The sequence below is a fragment of the Linepithema humile genome, chromosome 6 (genome assembly GCF_040581485.1).
Source record: "Linepithema humile isolate Giens D197 chromosome 6, Lhum_UNIL_v1.0, whole genome shotgun sequence".
NCBI lineage: Eukaryota > Metazoa > Arthropoda > Insecta > Hymenoptera > Formicidae > Linepithema > Linepithema humile.
The window spans coordinates 244,152-264,200 of NC_090133.1; the positions used below are offsets into that span (position 1 = coordinate 244,152).

General features: G+C 34.3%; 4 protein-coding genes across 8 annotated transcripts; 2 read left to right on the plus strand and 2 right to left on the minus strand.

The window, feature by feature from the left end:
- The first annotated feature begins 1,600 nt into the window (after positions 1 to 1,600).
- LOC105667452 (meteorin-like protein) lies at positions 1,601 to 6,708 on the plus strand. Of its 2 annotated transcripts, none has more exons than XM_012359254.2 (3): positions 1,601 to 2,371; positions 2,624 to 3,197; positions 3,780 to 6,708. In XM_012359254.2, the coding sequence occupies exons 1-3, from the start codon at positions 2,277 to 2,279 to the stop codon at positions 3,993 to 3,995; spliced, it is 885 nt and encodes a 294-aa protein (XP_012214677.1). In that variant the 5' UTR covers positions 1,601 to 2,276; the 3' UTR covers positions 3,996 to 6,708. The 2 variants fall into 2 exon arrangements, with proteins under 2 accessions (XP_012214677.1, XP_012214679.1); XM_012359256.2 differs by having other exon boundaries at positions 1,602 to 2,371; positions 3,783 to 6,708.
- Positions 6,470 to 14,255, minus strand: LOC105667469 (testis-expressed protein 2). Its single transcript, XM_012359278.2, has 7 exons — positions 13,874 to 14,255; positions 11,706 to 12,924; positions 10,834 to 11,217; positions 10,379 to 10,556; positions 9,276 to 9,757; positions 8,976 to 9,048; positions 6,470 to 8,661 (listed from the first exon to the last, which is right to left on the minus strand). Exons 1-7 carry the CDS (start codon positions 13,920 to 13,922, stop codon positions 8,332 to 8,334), a joined length of 2,715 nt encoding a protein of 904 aa, XP_012214701.1. The 5' UTR covers positions 13,923 to 14,255; the 3' UTR covers positions 6,470 to 8,331.
- Positions 14,256 to 14,502: 247 nt separating this feature from the next.
- LOC105667466 (TP53-regulated inhibitor of apoptosis 1-like) lies at positions 14,503 to 16,286 on the plus strand. 4 transcript variants are annotated; one of them, XM_012359275.2, is made up of 4 exons: positions 14,503 to 14,822; positions 14,946 to 15,047; positions 15,145 to 15,338; positions 15,471 to 16,286. In XM_012359275.2, exons 3-4 carry the CDS (start codon positions 15,204 to 15,206, stop codon positions 15,555 to 15,557), a joined length of 222 nt encoding a protein of 73 aa, XP_012214698.1. In that variant the 5' UTR covers positions 14,503 to 14,822; positions 14,946 to 15,047; positions 15,145 to 15,203; the 3' UTR covers positions 15,558 to 16,286. The 4 variants fall into 4 exon arrangements, with proteins under 4 accessions (XP_012214698.1, XP_067213193.1, XP_012214697.1 ...); XM_067357092.1 differs by having other exon boundaries at positions 14,503 to 14,783; XM_012359274.2 differs by lacking the exon at positions 15,145 to 15,338 and having other exon boundaries at positions 14,545 to 14,783; positions 14,946 to 15,106.
- Positions 16,092 to 19,785, minus strand: Ssrp (structure specific recognition protein). The gene is made up of 4 exons (XM_012359272.2): positions 19,514 to 19,785; positions 18,697 to 19,194; positions 18,084 to 18,479; positions 16,092 to 17,915 (listed from the first exon to the last, which is right to left on the minus strand). Exons 1-4 carry the CDS (start codon positions 19,562 to 19,564, stop codon positions 16,620 to 16,622), a joined length of 2,241 nt encoding a protein of 746 aa, XP_012214695.1. The 5' UTR covers positions 19,565 to 19,785; the 3' UTR covers positions 16,092 to 16,619.
- Positions 19,786 to 20,049: the final 264 nt, after the last annotated feature.

Genomic DNA, 20,049 nt, shown 5'->3' on the forward strand with positions numbered 1-20,049 from the left:
AGTGAATATACAAGAGTAAGGGTATATCCACACAACTTGAATAGGTGCATAAGCATATGCAAGTTCGTTTGGATACCTTAAGGCACGTTCTGAATTTTCTCATATATATCATAAGGCTTATATACCGGGATGCACGCCCATAGACATTTAAGGCCGGAGCACAGACTTTTACATAAAGCATAACGCATAAGCATAAGGAAATTGATTGGTCTATATATAAGCATAAGCAAATGCATAAGGAAATGGACCAATCAATTTCCTTATGCTTATGCGTTATGCTTTATGCAAAAGTCTGTGCTCCGGCCATTATAGTATACACCATTGAGTAAAAAGAAACAGGAGGGAGCGTTTGGTCTTAAAAGTGCGGACGGAAGTGACTATATAAAGGCTGAGTTCCACTTGGTGATCGCAACGCTCGCGAACATTATCTATCTTTCTTTAACTTTCGATGAAAAACAAATAGCGTTTTCGATTATACAGGATTTGAACGACCCAGGGTTGGTTAATGACGTCATTGCAACCTCTCCACCAATGAAAGACTTGCATTTATAGTAAAATAGTGATTGATCAACCCTGGGTCGTTCAAATCCTGTATAATCGAAAACGCTAAAAGATAAAGTGTTTCCACAAGCGTTGCAATCGCCAAGTGGAACGTACCTAAAGTGGTCGCTCAAGATGGCCGCTCAAGGGCGCCAATATTGAATGACTTGTTATGTTTAATTAGGAAATAATGTACAATTAAAAGAAAATAACTAAAATATGCAACAATAATACCAAATTTTAATGGCGTTTTTCATTGGGATTGCACTCGTGCAGTATTTCCATAAGAGCAATGTTAAAATCTAAAATCTAAATTTATATTAAATCCTTCGTCCTTACAAAAATTTATCCATGCATTTCTTTGATCCGGATTTTTCGGAAACCTGTTTGTGAGTGAAAATTATTTAGTAATTATTGTGAATTTACAATTTCACAATACTATACATATGATTATAATCTCCAAAATAAAAATCTCATTATTGTTGATAATACTAACCGATGAAACGTTATTCCATGATTTCAAGCTGCTGCTGTTATGCCACAAGCTCTACAGTATACCATTTTGATCGTTTATTTCCATACACTGTTGCATAAAAGACTATACACTGCATATTAATGCGTACGGCGTACGGTATGCCGCTTGCCGCTATGCTCGAGCATTCCCTCTCACTTTCAAAAAGTGGTCGCTCAAAATGGCTGCCATGACGTACATCCGTCTGCGGATTTACCTAGTCCTGGCTAGTATATGCTCCCTCCAGTTTCTTTTTACTCAATGGTGGGAATTCGGCCAGAGAGGTACTTGCAAAAGTGTCCAATTTTTTGCATTCACATAAGGTCTGTTCTTTATAGCTGAACTGGCTGCACTAGTTCAGAGTTTATCTTTCTCCTTTCAATATGGAGAGAAAAAGATAAACTCTGAACTAGTGCAGCCAGTTCAGCTATAAAGAACAGACCTATAGTAAAATGATGGGTGTTAATCAACCAAACTCGCGCTGAAAGCTGACCAATCGCATCGCGAGACATTTCTAGTCAATTCTCTTTAGTTTTTTTATCGTTCAGTGATTGCCGATCATGCAAGTATGAACATAGTGGAGAATAGGTCAACGATAGCGAACGCTAGCGTCACCGCTAAACAGCGTTTATGCATATTTCGCTATTTAGATTACAATTGATTACAACCGATTATGCGCTGCAAGATTGCGTGCAAATTGATTTCGTAAAAGTGAACACAACATATATATTAGGAAAAAATATGTAGTGCGTTCTCAATGAAGCTCCCGATAGAGACTCTTACGGGAAATAATCACGAGATTCGTGTTTATTGTAAACGTATTGCGGAATTGACTGCCTTACAAGGAACGTACACAGAATCATTTTCTACTTTTTGTGGATATTGTACATTTCATTAGACAAATTCTCAAAACTTTTTCGACTGACTGATGTGAGAAGCATCTGATGCTAAAAAGTGTTGGTGATAAAACACTGCCAGTGGATCAGTGTATTTCGTAAAGATTTCAAAAGTGTTTCTATCCAATTAAGAGACTGTCAAGGATTTTTAAATGATGATGATATATTTTTAACTTGAAGTATTCTATAAATGCGACGAAGAATCGTCCTGCGAGTACTTAATGCAAATGTGGGCAAAAAGAAGCGTCACGTAGCAATTCGATTTTCTGATGGCATCAAGCATGTGATACATTATATCGATTTGTGTGCGACGAATATATATATTAAAAATGATACGCGTGGCAATCGAGATTTTTATTCTGCTTCTCGTCAACGTGTTCGCATATCAACATACCACAGTGGACCAATGCGACTGGTCTGGAAGGTTAGTGCTTTCCATTATCGTTAGTTCCATTAAAGTAAATAATAACAGAGCGTAATCTTTTAAAAAACTTTTAGCAGGCACAAGCACACAAGATGTAATTGTTGAACAAGTTTCTTCTTAATGCATGTTAATAAGCAAATTGTTTCTATCCAATGCGACAAGTAGTATATATATATACATATATATGTAGTAAATCATAAATTTACAATTGTATATATTTATATTTATATATATACATTAATGCTTGTGTAGTGGAGGAGGAGAAGGCGGTGGTGTACGGCCGGTGTATCTACGCTGTGCTCGAGGAACAGTATTATGGCATTATCCTCATGATGCTTTGAGAGTGGTCCTCTCATTTCCAGCCTCGTCTACGGCAAACCCTTCTCCCGACTACTCTAGCCTAGGTTTCCGTGTTTGTGTCAAGATTTCTGGGCTTGCACGAGTGTTCCTGGAAACTGGTAGCAAGTTGAGGCAACTCTACTCTCCGTCTGACGGCAAACACGAATCCTCACACAGATGCTTTCGATCGCGGAAACATATCGTCGCACTTTATATGGAAGCAGAAGACGATTATTCTTTTAAAAATGCCAAGGTCAAACTCCAGTACGATCTGGAGTCAAACTCGTTGAAAGGGAATATGTTGCATATCACGGACGAAGAAGAGGATTGCAGACCCTGTTCCATGGAGGAACTCGCTAAGGCTTATTGCCAGAGTGACTTTGTTGCCAGGGGCACGGTCACGGCCGTTCAGCAACAGCCTGAATTAAATGCTGCTGAATTACTGCTTAGAGTCACCAAGATTCTGCGAGTAATCCAGGAGGCTGAGGTAAAACTTTACGGGACAAAATGGGCTTTGTTCTCGATCTTTGAATGGACTTATTTATAAAGAATAAAAATTTTTTATCATATGATAGTATAAATGTTGAATACATTATAAAAATAAATATTGCATACGTGTATATTAAGTAATAATTAAAAATCAAACATTCGAAAAATGACATGTGTTTGGAAGTGTGTTTTCATTGGTTAACGATAGGATATATGGAAATAAATTTACATTACGGAAAAAACGTAATAGCAACAATTGCATATGATTGATGTGTACTTCTAAATTTACCATATTTAATAAAGGTTTTACTGTATTGTAACGTTGCAACTAGTGACGCTACAATTGGTAATGTTACTACACAGTAGAAGCATTCCACTGCTTTTCAAATGTTTCTTATTTTTAAGATAAATGTTTCCAATAATCAAAATAATTATTTACATATTTAGTAATATATAATATTTTTTTGTTATTTTTCTCGTAATTTTACTTGGAATATTTAAAAAAAAATATAAAAAATGGGTCCATTCTCTCTCAAGTATAACGTAATTGAACTAAATTGCAAAATACATTATGTGTTAGCAGAGTAACGAAAGCGTCGACACAATCATGTCTTTCAAGAAGAACGTACGCGTGAGAGTGGCACTGGCATGCGACGCGCGACACGGTCTTGGCGAATTTGTTATAATGGCCAAACGACGTCTCGGTGATCTCATTCTGGTGTGCGCACCGAGACTGGAGGTGTGGGCGCAAGCCGTACAAGAAATGGACGCCGCGCCCTGCGTCCTCAACAGCTAGCCGATGCGATTTAAAATGATTTTCTTTGGAAAGTAAAAAACTGGTGGGAAAACAACAGGTATGAGCAGTGGCAAATTGATTTTGAGAGAAAGGTTTGAAACTAATGTTTCCAAAGGGCCCTCTTACGGTCGATTATAGATTTGAAACAGTTTCACATTTTTTTCATGATAGAAAAACACTTTAAAATGATGAGTGCAACAATTGTCTTTAAGGTAGTTATCTTGTGACAATATTTTTTAAAAGTTACACATAATTTAAGGAAAAACTTGAGTAAGTTAACTCAAATGTCTGATAATGTAGTTTAAAATGTAAAATTGCAATATATTTTTGATAATAAATATCAAACAAGTTTTCGCAAAGAAATATAGTAAACTTTTGGTTGCGTCTATTCATTGATGCATATAATATTTCCACGCTATTCATATTTTCACTATTTAACTTCTTTACGTCAAGCATATTATAAAAATTGTTTTCTCTTTATCTACAAATATTATTTAAAAACTTTCTACAATACTTTTTTAATACTGTTTATAGTATTTTTATAACTTTTTCTTATATATAAAGAGTATATACATAAAATTATACATAAAGAATATATAATATTTCAAGTTTTTTATGAAAAAAAACCACAGAAGAAATTTTGAAATTCGAAATAATGAACAAAATGTGACGATTAAAAATTTGAATAGATTTTATGTGAAATTTTTTCAAGAAGTTTTAGAAATCTTTAATTTGACAATTAAGATGTAAATTTCGTATTATAAAGGTAAAAAATAAAAAATTAGAGTGAAATATGATTGCATATATGCACTTGAGGGATTAAGCATTATTAGCGAATTGGTAGATCCGCCACTGGCTTACGAGTACAGTATTATATTGTATAGCTGGAAATTTTTGTAAAATTATTTGATAGAGCAATATATCGAAAAATTGTTGACCTAGCCGTTTATATAAAAACACTGTCTACACGGAGAAACTGTTTGTGTATACAGCGCGCACTATCAGACTGTCGATCTCCAAACTGTGATATTATTTGTTGCATTAAAAAGAAGAGTGTGCGCATGAGGAGACAGAAAGTATATTTGTTTTAATACTCGCTTTAAGACGTTTTCCAAGTTGACAATCCGTTTCATTGCATTTTTCGTTGAATTTTAGCATACCTTATTAAGAATAAGCGAATAAGAACTTTAATATAAAATTAATTTTTGCAAAGATGGGTTGCCAGCTTCATAAATGTTTGCTTTACAGAGTTGCGATTATTGTATACAGAATATTTTAGATATTGCGCACTATCCCCTCAACAAAAATCTCCTTAGACATAGTCTTCTCTTATAGTTTTTGACCTCCCTTTCACCCTCCTCCGCCCCCCCCCTCAGTTACATCTTAAATAATTCCTCAAAATAAACAAAGCAGTTAAAAGAAAAAAGAAAAAAGAAAAAAAAGAAAGAAAAAACTTAAGAAATGTTAAATCTTAATTGAGAAAAATTTATACACTTTTACATTTTATATCAAATGACATTTTTCTCTCCTTTTGGCTTGCTCGTATTGCGTTGTTTGCTTTAAGGAATCATTAAATATTTAAACTTATTTAAATTTTGTATAACTTCTCAAGATAAAAAAAAGCAGTGTAAGGAAGTTGTAAAAACGAAAAATAATTTTACATAAGAAAATAATTTTCTTATACAAATCCAGCGTCTTTCCTTTTTGCAACTTATTTATGCTGTTTTGATATCTTGAAAAATGTTTAAAATGTTATATATGGTTAAAGAATAGAAAATATTAATGAAAAAGTCATACTTTTCGAAAAAAATTGCATTTTTATGCTGCTAATAAATGTGATAGACCTATATGCAAGCATCATCAGTATTTTATTTGTATTCCGAGTGCACAGCGTAACAAATTAAAAACTGCAATTTTATTCTAACTTTTTTATACTTTTATTCTAATAAAACTAGATTTTTTATTCTAACTTTTATATCGAATTGTAGTTTATATCTATAACTTTTTATATAAAAACGTTATTTTTGTATGGAAATAATAAGAAAATGTTTATTTCATTGAAAAGCTCGAATAACAGTACTTTAAAAATTGCTTTTAGCATTTACTGTCAAGAGAAAAATGCACAACAGTTAGGATGCACATCGTATAATAAAGTTATGTAGGTTTGCTACGAAATTGAGATTATGCTACTTATATTATGTAAATTGGTTATAACATTTGTAGAGATTTGATAAATGCATTTTGTAAATCGGATATCGATCGGAATAATTGTTCTTGTCAGTACGGCAAAAGAAATATAATATGCGATAAATAAAGAAAAACTTGAAAACAAAAGAATCGTACTTTTAATGTACAAAGTGCATTGTACATACATATAACAAAGATAATATAATAATCATTTATTGTGGTGAGTTTGAATCAGAATTGTCGGTAGGACAATAAGATAAGAATCTTCTGATAAGAAGTCAGTAGACTGATAATTTACAATAATTTATTTTTACAAAAACAGTGTTACAATATACCTGTGATTTGACTCTGGAATCACAACGTGAGATCAACGTGGACCAAGTTGGAACGAAATATCATTTATAAAATCTTTACAAAATATATTAGCTTTGTTCATTAAAAGCTTTACATTTAAACTTATGTATGTATGACTTCCGCAATGTAAACTGTCTTATGTTTAATAAACAAAATTTTTTATACTGAAAAATATGGTGACTTCTATCACAATAAAATCACGTTATGACTCTAGAGTTTATTCTACATGTAATCTCCCTGAGACACGCAAATACACGAACGCTCATACACATATTTGTATAGTATCAAACGAAATGACACGCATCATGGATCAAACTGGCTAGTAAATGCAAAACGTATGTTTGATTACACATACACGAATGTTTTGTTTCCTTTCTTCTAACGTTGTTGAATGAATAAAGTAATCTACTTACTCTAATCAATCAGAGACAAAGGAAAGTAAATCTTTTTGCCGTAATACATTCATTAGTTGAATTGAAATAAAATTTACATATTTATTTATGATCCAATTGACCGATGTAATACAGCTCTGCGTTCTCATTTCAACAGCCGTATAGGCAAAATTATATAATACTTTGTTGTCACGCTTACAATTTGCGCGATTGTCGTTTTTTTTGTCGTCATTATTAAACTACTACATATATATCAACAGGCCATATTTCCCCTTTCTACACCGATTATCAACAGGTTTGTTAAGTTACAAATTTAATTATTAACCCTTTAATTGTTAATTGTTAAATAAGAACGCTTTATTACAAAAAAAAAAAAGAATGACTTGAATGATCTCAAAAACCGATGGGTACCGTGTTTTGCGAAAATCCTATAGTTGAAAAATATTTTGTTTAAAATAATGCTTACATGCATCATTGACATTAATGATCAGTTTTTCAATAATGTATACGCATTAACTTGAGGAGTTGAAGTGAGAAAACCTGTACCATCTATATATATATATATATATATATAGTCATTATTTTTATCTTATTTATATATATTTATATTTTCTTTTCTCAAGAGTTTAACCAATTCAACAAAATTGCAGGCTATTTAATTTGTCTGTAAATTATCAGTTAGTTATTACGTGATATCAGTATTTTAACAATACTTTTGCAAAACATTTCGCATCAACTGCCTGTTATATATAAAAGAACTAATTAAATTATTGAACCCATCATATTAGACAGTAACGCACAAATTTTCCTCCACGATTGCCGCAGCATTGATTTCGTGATATTTACAATTGTACAAGTAAACAATCTGCAGTGAGTTTTACAATTAACATTATTTAAATTGTCTCGGTTCTCCATGTTCTCCATTTCTCTCTTTTGATCCATATTTATTTTTACATATTTTAATAAAAATGTACACTCACAACAAACTTTTTCTCCTTCTTTCATTCACTTTATGAATGTAAAGATAACATATATAAAGATATATCACAATTATTTTTTTCTCTTCTCACAAATGCCGCTTGATAAAGTATTCCTTACAGCAAATAATAGTAATAATATTAAAAAATTGTGTAAAAAGAGCTAAAGCTACAGCGTTCTTATCCGCGAAATTTGAGAATTCTCTCATTTTATTTCTCGTATTTTTTATTTACAAATTTTAACAATCACTACATTATTACAACAACAATAACAAAATTTATTTCTCAGTTAACTCTTGCAAGGGTGGTAAAAACATTTTTCGCAAAATGTACAAAAAGATGGGGGGGGGGGGGGGGGGACAAAAAAAAAAAAAAAAAACAATAAATGTAAAAGCAGATAACTGATTTGGCCAGCATAAGATTTACTTACGTTGCGACGAAAGGATAGTTTGGGCAGAGTGACAGGACCACATCGTCCATATTTGGTAGAACAACTAGTTTCTCGAATTCCCTGAGTAGTTTATTCTCGATCCATTTGGTCACGTAGACAATGTTGACGGTCCTTTCACCAAGGGCTGGTTGTACAGTAAGGGTGATTTTTGGCACCGGCTTAAAACCGTACCAAAGTCGATCGGCGGGCGGTGGTGGAATATTAACCGAGAGCCAACCCTCGATACCAGACACGTTGACTGTGAAACGGATCTCCGTGTTGGAAACACCCTCCATTGCTCTTCGTATATAGGACAATTCTGTGGCCTGTAGGAAAAATAAATTTGCATAAGCTGTTTATAAAAAATTATGCTTTCACCATTATCAATCAAATGTTTACTTAATTTATTAATTCTTAATTTTTTTTAAGTGAAAAGGATGTATACGTAAAGATTGTATATATCCTTTTATATTTCGACCTTTTGGAAACTCCGAATTGTGAACTCAATATAATAATTAGAAATACTTGCAGATACTGTATTCTGCAAATAACCTTTACATAGTAAATACTTTTTTCAATAATGCATATGTGCTTCACAAAGACTTGAGGGATTAAGTATAATTAAAGATAACTCGCTTACGTGTCGAAAATATTTGTTGGCTGCTAACTTGTCGACCATGCTGAGAAACTTCTTGCCAGAAGATTGTGTCGATCTGCAATATACGAAAGTTTTGCAATCACTATTTGTCATATTATTTGTAAATGTGATTGAAAAAATATTTGTTTCAATGACGCACATATGCGTCATATATTGTGTGTGACTTGGAATATATCCAAAGCTTGATCAAAATCGGAGAAAAAGACGTTTGGATATATTCTCTTATTACAGATTCATAGAGACACAGAACACAGACACACACAGACACACATACATACGTACGTAGCATCTTTGGATGTGACGCACGACGCGACATTTCCGACATCTTCGTCTTCTGTAGACGTTTCTGGACTGTCTTCTACGTCACTATCGAATATCGGTGATCTAGTAGGCACAGATTTCTCTGCAATTATATCACCAGACACGCTACTCGCACGCGTCAGCTTCATTAGATTCAACTTTGTCTCCACAGTCATCGTCAAACAGCCTTTATAAGTAATGTTCAAATCAAACCAGAGCCCTCGTTGATCGAGCGTCGGTTTAGTGATCTTGTGAACCATAGGAGCATCCTGGCCGATCGCTACTTCCGTCACCAACAGACTCTCCATGAAATACGGAAGTTTTATGTTGGACAGCTTGCGCTGTATTTTATCCTGAATGAGATTGATCGTCTCTGGACAGCTGTGCATATCGAACATTAGTCGTCCCAGGAGGCAGTTTACCCAGAGGATGTCGTTCTCCTTCGGAGAATCTTCAGGATTCATCTGAAAAGGATAATCGTGCGATCAAGAATTACAAGAATTGTGGACTTATTTTTTTTAATATTAAGAAATAAGAGAGCTGCGTCACCAACAATAATTTTCTATGGAAAACCAATCAATATTGTACATTCGGGCTTTATTTGGTATGCTGAATTTAAATCCGCAGTCAAAATTTTAGAATTTTATAATTTTGAATATAACAATTGGAAATTTAAACAATAAAATTTTATATGAAACTTTTAGGAAGTATTTGAAATTTGTTTTCAACTTAATTGAGTAAAATTTAAGATGAAAATTTTAGTAATTTAAGAATAAAAAATAAAAAATTTAAGGAAAAGTATATTTAAATTCTGAAATAATCCTTGCCACTTAATTTAAATGTGATATGTAAATTAAATTTTTTAAATACAATAAATTTCATTTTGTATTTTATAAAAATTATATTTTCTTAAATTGCAAAATTATGTCAAATTAAATTCGAATTCAGCAATCCCAAAAATCTATAGATAATCACACGATGTGTGTGGTGAAAATCTTATAGATGAAAACATGATTGTTTTATAAACATTGCATCTATGCCTCATTAACGCTTTAAGGAATTAATTTGATTACTATGTCGCTTACGTTCAGGTACTTGCTCATATAGGTATTGTAAGAGATTTTGGGAGACGCCTCGAGCAACTTTACTTCCGCCACATCTGGCTGCGTAGATATCGCATTCGCAGAGGATACTGAATCGTTTATAGAAGAAGTTGAATGTCGTTTTCTCGAAAAAAAAGCCGCTGATGTCAATTTTCGAAACCTGACAAAAAAAAGCAAAATTAAAAAATGTAAATTACTTGAATTATATTTCCGAAATTATATTTCTCGTTTTTCAAACAACATTAGAAATATGTAAAAATCAAAATTCTTTCAATTCAGCGCTCTTATGTAAAACTATACAATACTATTCTTCTTCTTTTCTAAGCAACAAAGCAATATCAAAATTTTTCCAAACGGCAAACAATATTTAATTTTTAAGTATGTTTTTAGTATTATTTTAATTGATTTTTTAACAGACATTTTACAAGAAATATTACCAGTCTTCCTTCTCTCGATCGGCACGCGCAAACACGTACAATCTGCATTTGGTAATCTCTTCTTCGTCGCGGCAGTCCTCGTAAACACTCCTGATAGATTTAGACTGCGAGAGATCATCGTCATCTTCATCTTCATAAGTTTTCGATTCTTCTTCTTCTTCGTTGTTCTTAAAGAATTCTAATCTAAAATCTTCATCTTCGCTCTTTGTTTCTTCACCCAATGTGCTTTCTTCGATCTCTTGGTCGATCCCTTCCATCTGATTGATCTTTTTTTCGTCGTCAAAGGACTCTTTTCCCAGATCCGTCCAATCGCTCAACATCGTACTGTCTATTAATGCTCCTCGGTCCATCGTAATACAAATTGGATATTTTTTGCTCCATCTCCTGCGTGCATTAAATATAAATATATAATTTATAACGATATTTAGCACAAAAGTATATATGTATAATCTTACGTAATCTCACGTATAAATTTGAAAATTCTTTATTTCCAAGATTTAATTTCTCAGATTGTCAGGCATGTATATACAATTCAGATAAATCTTTAAACATGTTGTATTATATAAAAATGTAATTGTCAAAGTTATCAAGTTTTTATGTTTTAAATTTACATATTAAAGAAAATGTGTTCCAAGTAATTAGGAAAATATACAAGCTTCCCAACTGGATGGGTCCAAATGGATGAGTCTCTCATGGATTGTCAAATATATTTGAAAATGGATATTTTACTTGTGGATTTCATCATTTATATAAATCTTATAATACGTGACGTTGGAAAGTTTTAATTCAGAAATGAAGCATTTGCGTTATTGTTCGTAGAAAATATGATGGTAACGTTCTAACAATTATTTTTCAAGCAACCTGTATATTACCTTCTCCGGATGAGTCCCTCCGGTAATAGCTCCACTTTCGCACCGACAAGATTGTACACGCGTTTTTTGGTGAACTTAAATTTTCGCTTAGGCTCATCCCACACCGCTCTCTTTGGCACTCTCATTCTAGTCTCCATAACGCGCAACACTCCACCTTCTAGAGTGAACAGGACCGACTTTGTGCGCGCTACATGATAGTTTTGGGGATCATAAGTGTAGGGCAGTTCGTTCAACCACCCCTCGTATCTTTCTTGAACCGCATGCTCCTCCGCTGCCGGTATCTCCACCACGGGAACCGCCGTATGCACAGATTGTTTGTCTAACGGTGCCGTTAAAATATCTTTGATCCTCCGCATTAGTTTATATACCGTTACCGTTGCGAAAACCCCTATGAAAAAACCAACCAAGTGCGCGGGCAGCGGAATGAGAAAAAAGAAAGCGAGCGTAAGGGTCAAAAGTGCAGCTAACTGTTTTGTCAGTTGCTGAAATAGATAATCCTTCATGCGGGTGAGTAACGTACTAAGCTTTACTTCTTCCTTTACGCAGACATATCCATCCGATTGTCTATAAAGATTACGACAATGCGCGACAGTGTCCGCTTTGTCCTCCGCGCGAGAATCATCCTGTAATTCGAAAAAGAACGGATCGGGAACGGATTCGGGAAACTCGGCAGCTTCCACACCGCTCTCAACGCTGTCATCCTGGGAGCCCTTGGTTTTCAAGCCAGTCTTCACGTGCGAGAAGCCTACAAATCTCGCAGCATTGCTCCTATGGCGACCAGTGGACAAATTTGGCTCTCTCTCTTGCTTTTCATTGACATTCTCGTCGGTCGGAGTGACATCACCCGGATCCTCCGAGTCACTAACACTATTTGAATGATCTTTGTTACCTCTTCCCTTCTTTCGATCGCTCTTCATCTCAAAGAGCTTCTCCTCGAATGTCTTTGTGATCTTTCCCTTGATTTCGGATAACATCTTCCATGGATCCGAAGATGGTGGAACACCCTCAAATATATTACTGTCGATGGAACGACTCTCCGATTCGTTGTCCATTCCTTGGCCATTTTCGCTGTCTTTCGAGGGACTCGACGGGATCCTCGCTTTATCAGACTCCGGCGTGAGACATTTCTCCTCATCCGAGGAGCTCGGATATAATTCTTCCAGTTCATCGTCATTGGCTCGATAATGAATCACTGGTACAGATGTGGCGATCGGCTTGCCTTAAAAAATAAAACTTGAATCAGCAAAGATTGATAGTTGAGAGGTTCAAGATACATCGGTTATATTAGCTAATATTAGCTAAAAATTGGTACCATTTTAAAATAATGTATTTTTTATTTTATACTGAAATGACGAATAATAGAATTTTAGATTATGCAGAAAATATTTGTAATTAAAAGATTTTCTTCCCACACGATAATAAAGGAAAAGAAAACTTTGATGTGAATATTACCTTAAATCTTAACTACAAGAAACAAAATAATTTGCCACACATTACCAATGCCAGAATGAGTTACGTAATATAATAATCGTGTTTTGATGCAGTTTTAGGTGAATAACTTACAATTGATCAGTGAATCCAAACGAAATTTTATAGAAATAATTATTAGAATTTTTTTATGAAAAAATTGTCTATGAAAAATTTGTTCGAGTTGGTTAATAATGTTTCTTTTCATCAAATTTATTAATAAGTACCGCAAGTACTCGATTTTCCATAAGAATCGAATAAGTATAAATACAAAAATTAAACAATTTTTAAATTAATCAGATCGAGATTTTGTGCAGACATTCAAAATAAATAATAAAACCGATGAAATTTTCACAATTTTCTGCCAATGTTTTAATGTGACCTATATGTCCTTAAGAAATAATAAAAATATTAATTAGAAGATTTATGCAAGCTTAATCTATGAAATTATTATAATCGAGTGCATTAATGACATGTAATGTGTACGTATTCACAGAAATATTTCGCGGCATCTGATTCATCCATTTTTTTTTTTTTTTTTTTTTGTTATTCATAAGCGTGAAGCAGTTGAATCATTCGATTGATTCTGTAAGCGTAAGGATATGTTTCTTAATTGACAAAGAGAAGTTTAATCATTGTACGCAAGTAAACATCAAAGCACCCATCATTGTATATAAACATATATCCCTTTTTTCACCCACCTTTTATCATCCCCAGTGTAATTTTTCCGGGACTATGTCTACTATTCATCGCTACTCAAATTGGCAGCTGCCTATCAGAACTTTATCAGTGACGACATTGGACTAGAAGCTTCGTAATCAGGGGATTACAAAATCTCAAGTGCATTTATTTACAGCGATGATATCGCTCTTCGCCAAAGTATTGCGTCCTGTTGAATAATTAAGATTGCGTCACAGTACATTGGGTACTGTCGTTTTTGCGGCAACAATTGATAACACAATAATCAACGACCGTCGCGGCTCTCACTAACTTTGACAGCTGACGCATCTAATATCTCTCGAACTCCGAACCGCTTCGTCTGGCGCTGTGTCTGCAAAAAAAACTAATAAGCAATGAGAAATATAACCAAATACTATAATGGGAGATTCACACACCACAGTTAACACGTGATCACTTTTATGCCCGGTTCTATCACCGCAGTTTAAAAAATTAGGGCTATTCTACAATGTCTTGTCGCCAGTTGCAAAGAATGGAAACTACCAATTGAAAAGTGCTATTTCTGGTTATTTTTGATAAGACTTTTTAAACTGCATTGATAGAAACGGGCATTAGTGATACGTCATGGGTACACAGTGTGGTGGCGCTGAAAATATGTCGATAATTGTTGTATCATTAGGTCTGTTCTTTATAGCTGAACTGGCTGCACTAGTTCAGAGTTTATCTTTTTCTCTCCATATTGAAAGGAGAAAGATAAACTCTGAACTAGTGCAGCCAGTTCAGCTATAAAGAACAGACCTATTGTAATCAGCGCAAGTTCACGAAAGTGTACGATTTAATGTTTAACACTATTTTTTCTCATCGAATTTGAGCCGGTTCGTCGCATTCAGTCAACTTTACCTAACTTTATTGCGACTCGCTGCTGCAAGTGAGGTGCATATTGCATAACATTTCCGTTTTATGCGACATCAGGTTAGGAAGTGCTCTTTAGCTCTCAAAGACCTGTATTATGTTTTCAAGATTACTTATTATCATTTATTCGTTGAATCTACGTCGTCTAAGATGAGGGGTAAAGCTAATACGAACCGATTTTAGGGCCGCGTTTATTCATGAACAGCATAGGCGACACATGCAATGAATTAAAGCAACAGTATGACTCTTGTTTCCACACGTGGTTCTCCGAGAAATTCTTGAAAGGTGACACGAGTGACAGCACATGTTCGCACTTATTCAAAATGTATCAGCAATGCGTCAAGGTAATTAAAATAGTATTATATCTTGCTTGTACCTTTAGGAAGTCTGCAAGTATATAACGTATAAAAAAGAGAGGGGGAGATAAAGTGAGAGCGCAACATGGAGGTTTGCAGTGAGTTGAAACAGAAGTACGATGCCTGTTTCAACAGCTGGTTTTCTGAAAAGTTTTTAAAAGGGGATACCAACGATTCAATGTGTGCCTCCTTGCTTAAAGTCTATAAAGATTGTGTAGCGGTAAGTTTTAAGAGACTCCCTTCTCACAGATCAGATTCTTCACTCGTGTAAGCTGCCAATTATTTAGAAACAAATATCCTAACATTTCACAAAAGAAAGTAATGCCAACAATTTTGTGCTTTTATGTTTTAGAAGGCCATGAGAGAACAGCACATTGAACTCAAAGAAATGGAAACCAATTATTTGGAAACTGAGAAAGAGAAAAAACCACATAGTTGACACTTTGTTTATTGCTTAACTTCTTTATGATCACACATTATGATTATCATTAATAGTGTATGAATCAAGTGCAACTATTTTAAATGCCATTCCTACTGTTTCTTGTAAAGCAACGAGTAATGTTTAACTAACAACCATATCTGTGTCTTAGATGGGAATGATACATATATGTATTATTTGATAAAAGATTTGTAAAAGATCATTTTCAAAGATTTTTTGTTTTTTATTTTTGAATTACAAGCTTGATATCATAATTTTCAAGTTAAAAACTCTTAAAACTTTATTAAAAGTTTTCTATTAAATCTGCAGTTGCCATATTGTGTTCACACAATTGTGTTCACAATTTAAAATTTTGAAAATTTTATACATTTGAATTTAGGGTCTTGACTTTAGAAATTAATAAATGATTGTACTTATATAGCCATCAATTACACTGTCACTGCCCAGCAACCGTTTAAAATAAATATTTCGCACATTTATTTATAGCATTAAATATTAAAATGTGTTGCGTCATGGCAGAGAAACTACATCATGTGTATGTTATGCTTAATAGCAAATTTAATTACTTGCGCAATATAATAATTGGTGCAAATCTTGTTACATTCTTAACTCCTTTTTCATTACAATAAGAAGAAATTGTATGAAGGAACAATTGTTGCAAAAGTTAATTGTTATAAACTATACAATTACCGAGGAACATGGAAATAAATAATCTTAGTACAAATAAAACCATTGCGTGGAAAAACATTTTCTTTACATCTTCTTTTCATTAGCAAGGAAACATATATTTGAAAATCGTTCAAAAATCGTGTCAATGATGCGATAAATTATTATTTGTTTTGCAACATTCAGATCTTAATATTAATAATAATCTTATTCATTAATACTTCATTTTATTATAATTAAAATATGAATAGCTGATATGTTAGTTTTGCTTTATATTTGCAAAAAGATAAACGGCCTTTATTTATACCGATTAATATTACAAAAATAAAATAACATGGGTCGATTATTAATATTTTAGAAAAAACAAAGTGCTTACATTTGATTTGGCATAACATATTAATCACTGTCTTTAGAATCTGCGTCGGACGACGGCGGAGTGCTCTCCGTGGGTTCTTCCGTATCGCTTTCTCCATCATCCGACTGATCTTGTTTACGCTTCTTCACTACTTTCTTTCCGGTATCCTTTGCAGCTCGTTTCTCATTTTTCTTCTTTTTCTCCTTTTCCTCCTTTTCCTCATTTTCGTCGGGCGACTTTTTTTCAGACTTCTTACTCTCATCGCTGCTACTGTCGTCATCACTGATATACTCTTTACTCTTGAAAGAAGTGCCACTCATTAACTTGCCAGGTGATTCCTTCTTCGTCTCCTTCTTCACCTCCTTCTTCGTCTCCTTCTTCACCTCCTTCTTTTTCTCCGTCTTTTCCTTCTCTTTAGATTTACCGCCACCGCTCGCTTCATATTCTTTCATCGACGCCGCATACTCTTTTTTAGCCTTAACTGCCTTTGCTTCCCATTCGGACTTATCCTTGAGTTCTCGCCACATTTCTCCACCCTTCTTCGCGATTTCTGTCACAGCTATTCCAGGATTCTCGGCCTTGATACTCTCGCGCGCATTGTTAAGCCACAGCATAAACGCCGTTGGCGGCCTCTTCGGCTTATTCGCATCTTTCTCCTTCTTCGGTTTCCTTCGTTTTCGCGGCTTTTCTGACACCGTTTTCGCCGATTTGGGTTTTTTTTCCTTCTTCTCCTTTTTCTTTTTTTTGTTACTAGCCTCAGATGCGTCTGAGTCTTCTTCGCTTTCGGAACTGTTGGGATTGCTGTCGTACTCCTCCGCAACGTCGCTTTCATCTTGATTTGGATTGAAGTCCTCGTCGGTCGAGTCTTCCTCGGAATCTTGATTCTCCACACCGTCACGCTCCTCCGCTTCCGCCTTAACTCGCGCCAAGTAAGCATCCGGTTCGTCTTCTTGATCGCTGTCACCAAAGTCTTCGTCGTAAGTGAGCTTGTCGCTCTTGCCGCGATTCTTGACGCGAAGCTTCTTTGCAGTGATGAAATCAAACAGTTTGCCGTACTCCTCCTTCTCAATGCTGCTGAATGTATGCACCACGCCGCTCAGAAGTTCGATCTCGAAATCGAAGGATCTTGTAGATCCGCCGCCGCGCGCAAAGTTCACCGAGGCTATTTCCTCGAAGCGAATATGTATCGGAGGTTTGTGTACATAAATGAAACCTCGTTCGAGCGGATACAGGAATCCCGCTGCAGCTTTGAAGGAGCAGTTAATCGCGGGTGCCCCGGTATGACCGGTGAAATGTCCGGGTCCGGTCAATTTTCGATTAATAATTACTTTCATCACCTAAACAAATAATTAGCATTAGAATGAAGAAGAAAATAGATTTATAAAAGAATTCTCTTAATATTTAAATATTTAAAAAAAATATATATATATATATGTATGTGTGTATAAAAAGACAAGTTTAAAAAGAAAAATTTTTTAATAATGCTAGTTTTTTTTTCTACTAACCTTGCCGAGCACTTCGTATGTTGGTCCTGTTAATTCTTTAGTCAATTTGTCTTCATACTTTTCCTTTAGCTCTTTTTCTGTGAAAGGTAGCTCTATGGAAGTTTCTTCCTCTTGATTAAATAGGAGTACTAGATAATGATATCGTGTTTGACCTTGTTTTATGGGAGGATCCAGGCTCACAACAAAGTACATTTGCCGATTATCTTTGTGCGGCAGTAGAAAGAGTCTCAGGACGGTTGACATGGGAATTTTGTAATCGAAGGTTTTGCCGTGTAATTGAAAAAAGGACTGAAAAATTTTTATGTCATAGCGACCGCGCGGTGTTAGACAATAAATCTCCCTGAATATGGCAATTGCATCACCGCTCACACTGATTACAGATGCCTTCTCCATCACCTGTTATAACAATAATAAATAAATGTGTTATTTTCTTTCAAATAATCTCTTAATTTTATTAAAAACATATATGTTGAGACATGTATCCTACTCCAAATGATTTCGTTTTTGCATAGAAATTATTTCCGGTAATAAAGTGTATTTCCATTTAATTTTACGTGTGCTTATCAATACTTATAAATTATTTTATGCAATAAATCCATCCATTGTTTCTTACCTGCTGATGAAATGCATCAACAGGATCCGAATCTGCACTGTCGCCACCAGGAATATGAAACCTCATCTCCAATAAACTGACTGGTGCATCATCATTCTGATGAAATTCCAAGGTAACTTCGTTTTTTCCTGTAGTACACTGCGACACGTCATATAAAGGTATCTCAAAAGCAGTGTGATGACTTACATCAAAGCTTAAGACAGATCCTGTAAACTTTGCAGTACCCCAATTCCAACCTTTTAAACTCAGTTCTTTTTCCAACATATCCTTTTTATAATTGACAGTGAAGAATTTAGCAATCTTTTCTTGATCGGCTTCTTTAAAGCCCTTGAAGCGATGCAGAGTGCCATTCTTTAAAAAGATACGCAAACCCCAAGTGCCAATAAACTTTTGGTAGTTTACCATTTCCATATCAGAGGCAGAAATTTGCTCCACTTTTCCAGTCTTCTGATTCTTGAAGATTAAATGCTGATCGGTCAACTTTAATCTGCCTGGTGTCTAATGAAAAAAAGTAATATATAATTCGTTAATCACTTTCAATTTTGCACAAATGTGCTTTACAATTTGTAGTAATTATAAAAAATTTCATTTTATTGCTATTTCTTTGTTACAAAATTTGTCAAAATAATGTGCAATAAGTACATAAAATTAATATGTACATAAAAATTAAACAACTCTAAAACGAATTAAAAAATTGTGTCTGTGTTGAGTAAATATTCCAAATATTCAGAATAAATAATTAAATAATGCGTAAAATTTTTACAATTTTATCAATGCGAGATTGTTTGATTGCTTAAAAGTAAACAAAAGTTCTTACCATAGCACCCTTAACCTCAGCGAAAATGTCTGGATACTCCAAGAAATCCATCTTCTTTTTCCTTGTTCTTTTTTTTAAGAATTAAAATCTTTGCTTAACGACAAATAATATCCCGCAAAATAGCAAACTAATCCTCAAACTATAGATAGATGTAAACAAAACTTGTATTTTCTTCGTTACTCGTCTTAGAGTGTGCAAACTCTCGTGTTCTTCGTAATTATTTTTGGTTTAATTAACTGAGACCGCTAAGACCAGATAGCAGCACAACAACACCCCCCTCCTCTTTTTTTACAAACTTCTCCTCGCCGACGACTATCATTAGGGCCTATCCAGACAAACTTGCATAAATGCATAAACATATACATAAGGAAATTGATTGGTCCATTTCCTTATGCATTTGCTTATGGACCAATCAATTTCCTTATGCATATGTTTATGCGATTACGTTATTATTATGTTTATGCAAGTTTGTCTCGATAGGACCTTAGGCCGAATTCCCAATGAGCGCGTCACGAATTAACCAATCAAAACATCCC

Excerpts from the sequence above, each read along its gene's own strand:
- LOC105667466 (XM_012359274.2), top strand. The coding sequence starts at position 14,960 with ATGAACAGCATAGGCGACACATGCAATGAATTAAAGCAACAGTATGAC. Across the intron at positions 15,107-15,470 it reads TGTATCAGCAATGCGTCAAG|AAGGCCATGAGAGAACAGCA; the intron begins GTAATTAAAATA and ends TTTATGTTTTAG.
- LOC105667452 (XM_012359254.2), top strand. The coding sequence starts at position 2,277 with ATGATACGCGTGGCAATCGAGATTTTTATTCTGCTTCTCGTCAACGTG. Across the intron at positions 2,372-2,623 it reads CAATGCGACTGGTCTGGAAG|TGGAGGAGGAGAAGGCGGTG; the intron begins GTTAGTGCTTTC and ends ATGCTTGTGTAG. Across the intron at positions 3,198-3,779 it reads GAGTAATCCAGGAGGCTGAG|CAGAGTAACGAAAGCGTCGA; the intron begins GTAAAACTTTAC and ends ATTATGTGTTAG.
- LOC105667469 (XM_012359278.2), bottom strand. The coding sequence starts at position 13,922 with ATGAATAGTAGACATAGTCCCGGAAAAATTACACTGGGGATGATAAAA. Across the intron at positions 9,758-10,378 it reads ATATGAGCAAGTACCTGAAC|ATGAATCCTGAAGATTCTCC; the intron begins GTAAGCGACATA and ends TATCCTTTTCAG. Across the intron at positions 9,049-9,275 it reads GTCACATCCAAAGATGCTAC|ATCGACACAATCTTCTGGCA; the intron begins GTACGTATGTAT and ends CGTATATTGCAG.
- Ssrp (XM_012359272.2), bottom strand. The coding sequence starts at position 19,564 with ATGGATTTCTTGGAGTATCCAGACATTTTCGCTGAGGTTAAGGGTGCT. Across the intron at positions 18,480-18,696 it reads TTGATGCATTTCATCAGCAG|GTGATGGAGAAGGCATCTGT; the intron begins GTAAGAAACAAT and ends TTGTTATAACAG. Across the intron at positions 17,916-18,083 it reads CATACGAAGTGCTCGGCAAG|GTGATGAAAGTAATTATTAA; the intron begins GTTAGTAGAAAA and ends TTATTTGTTTAG.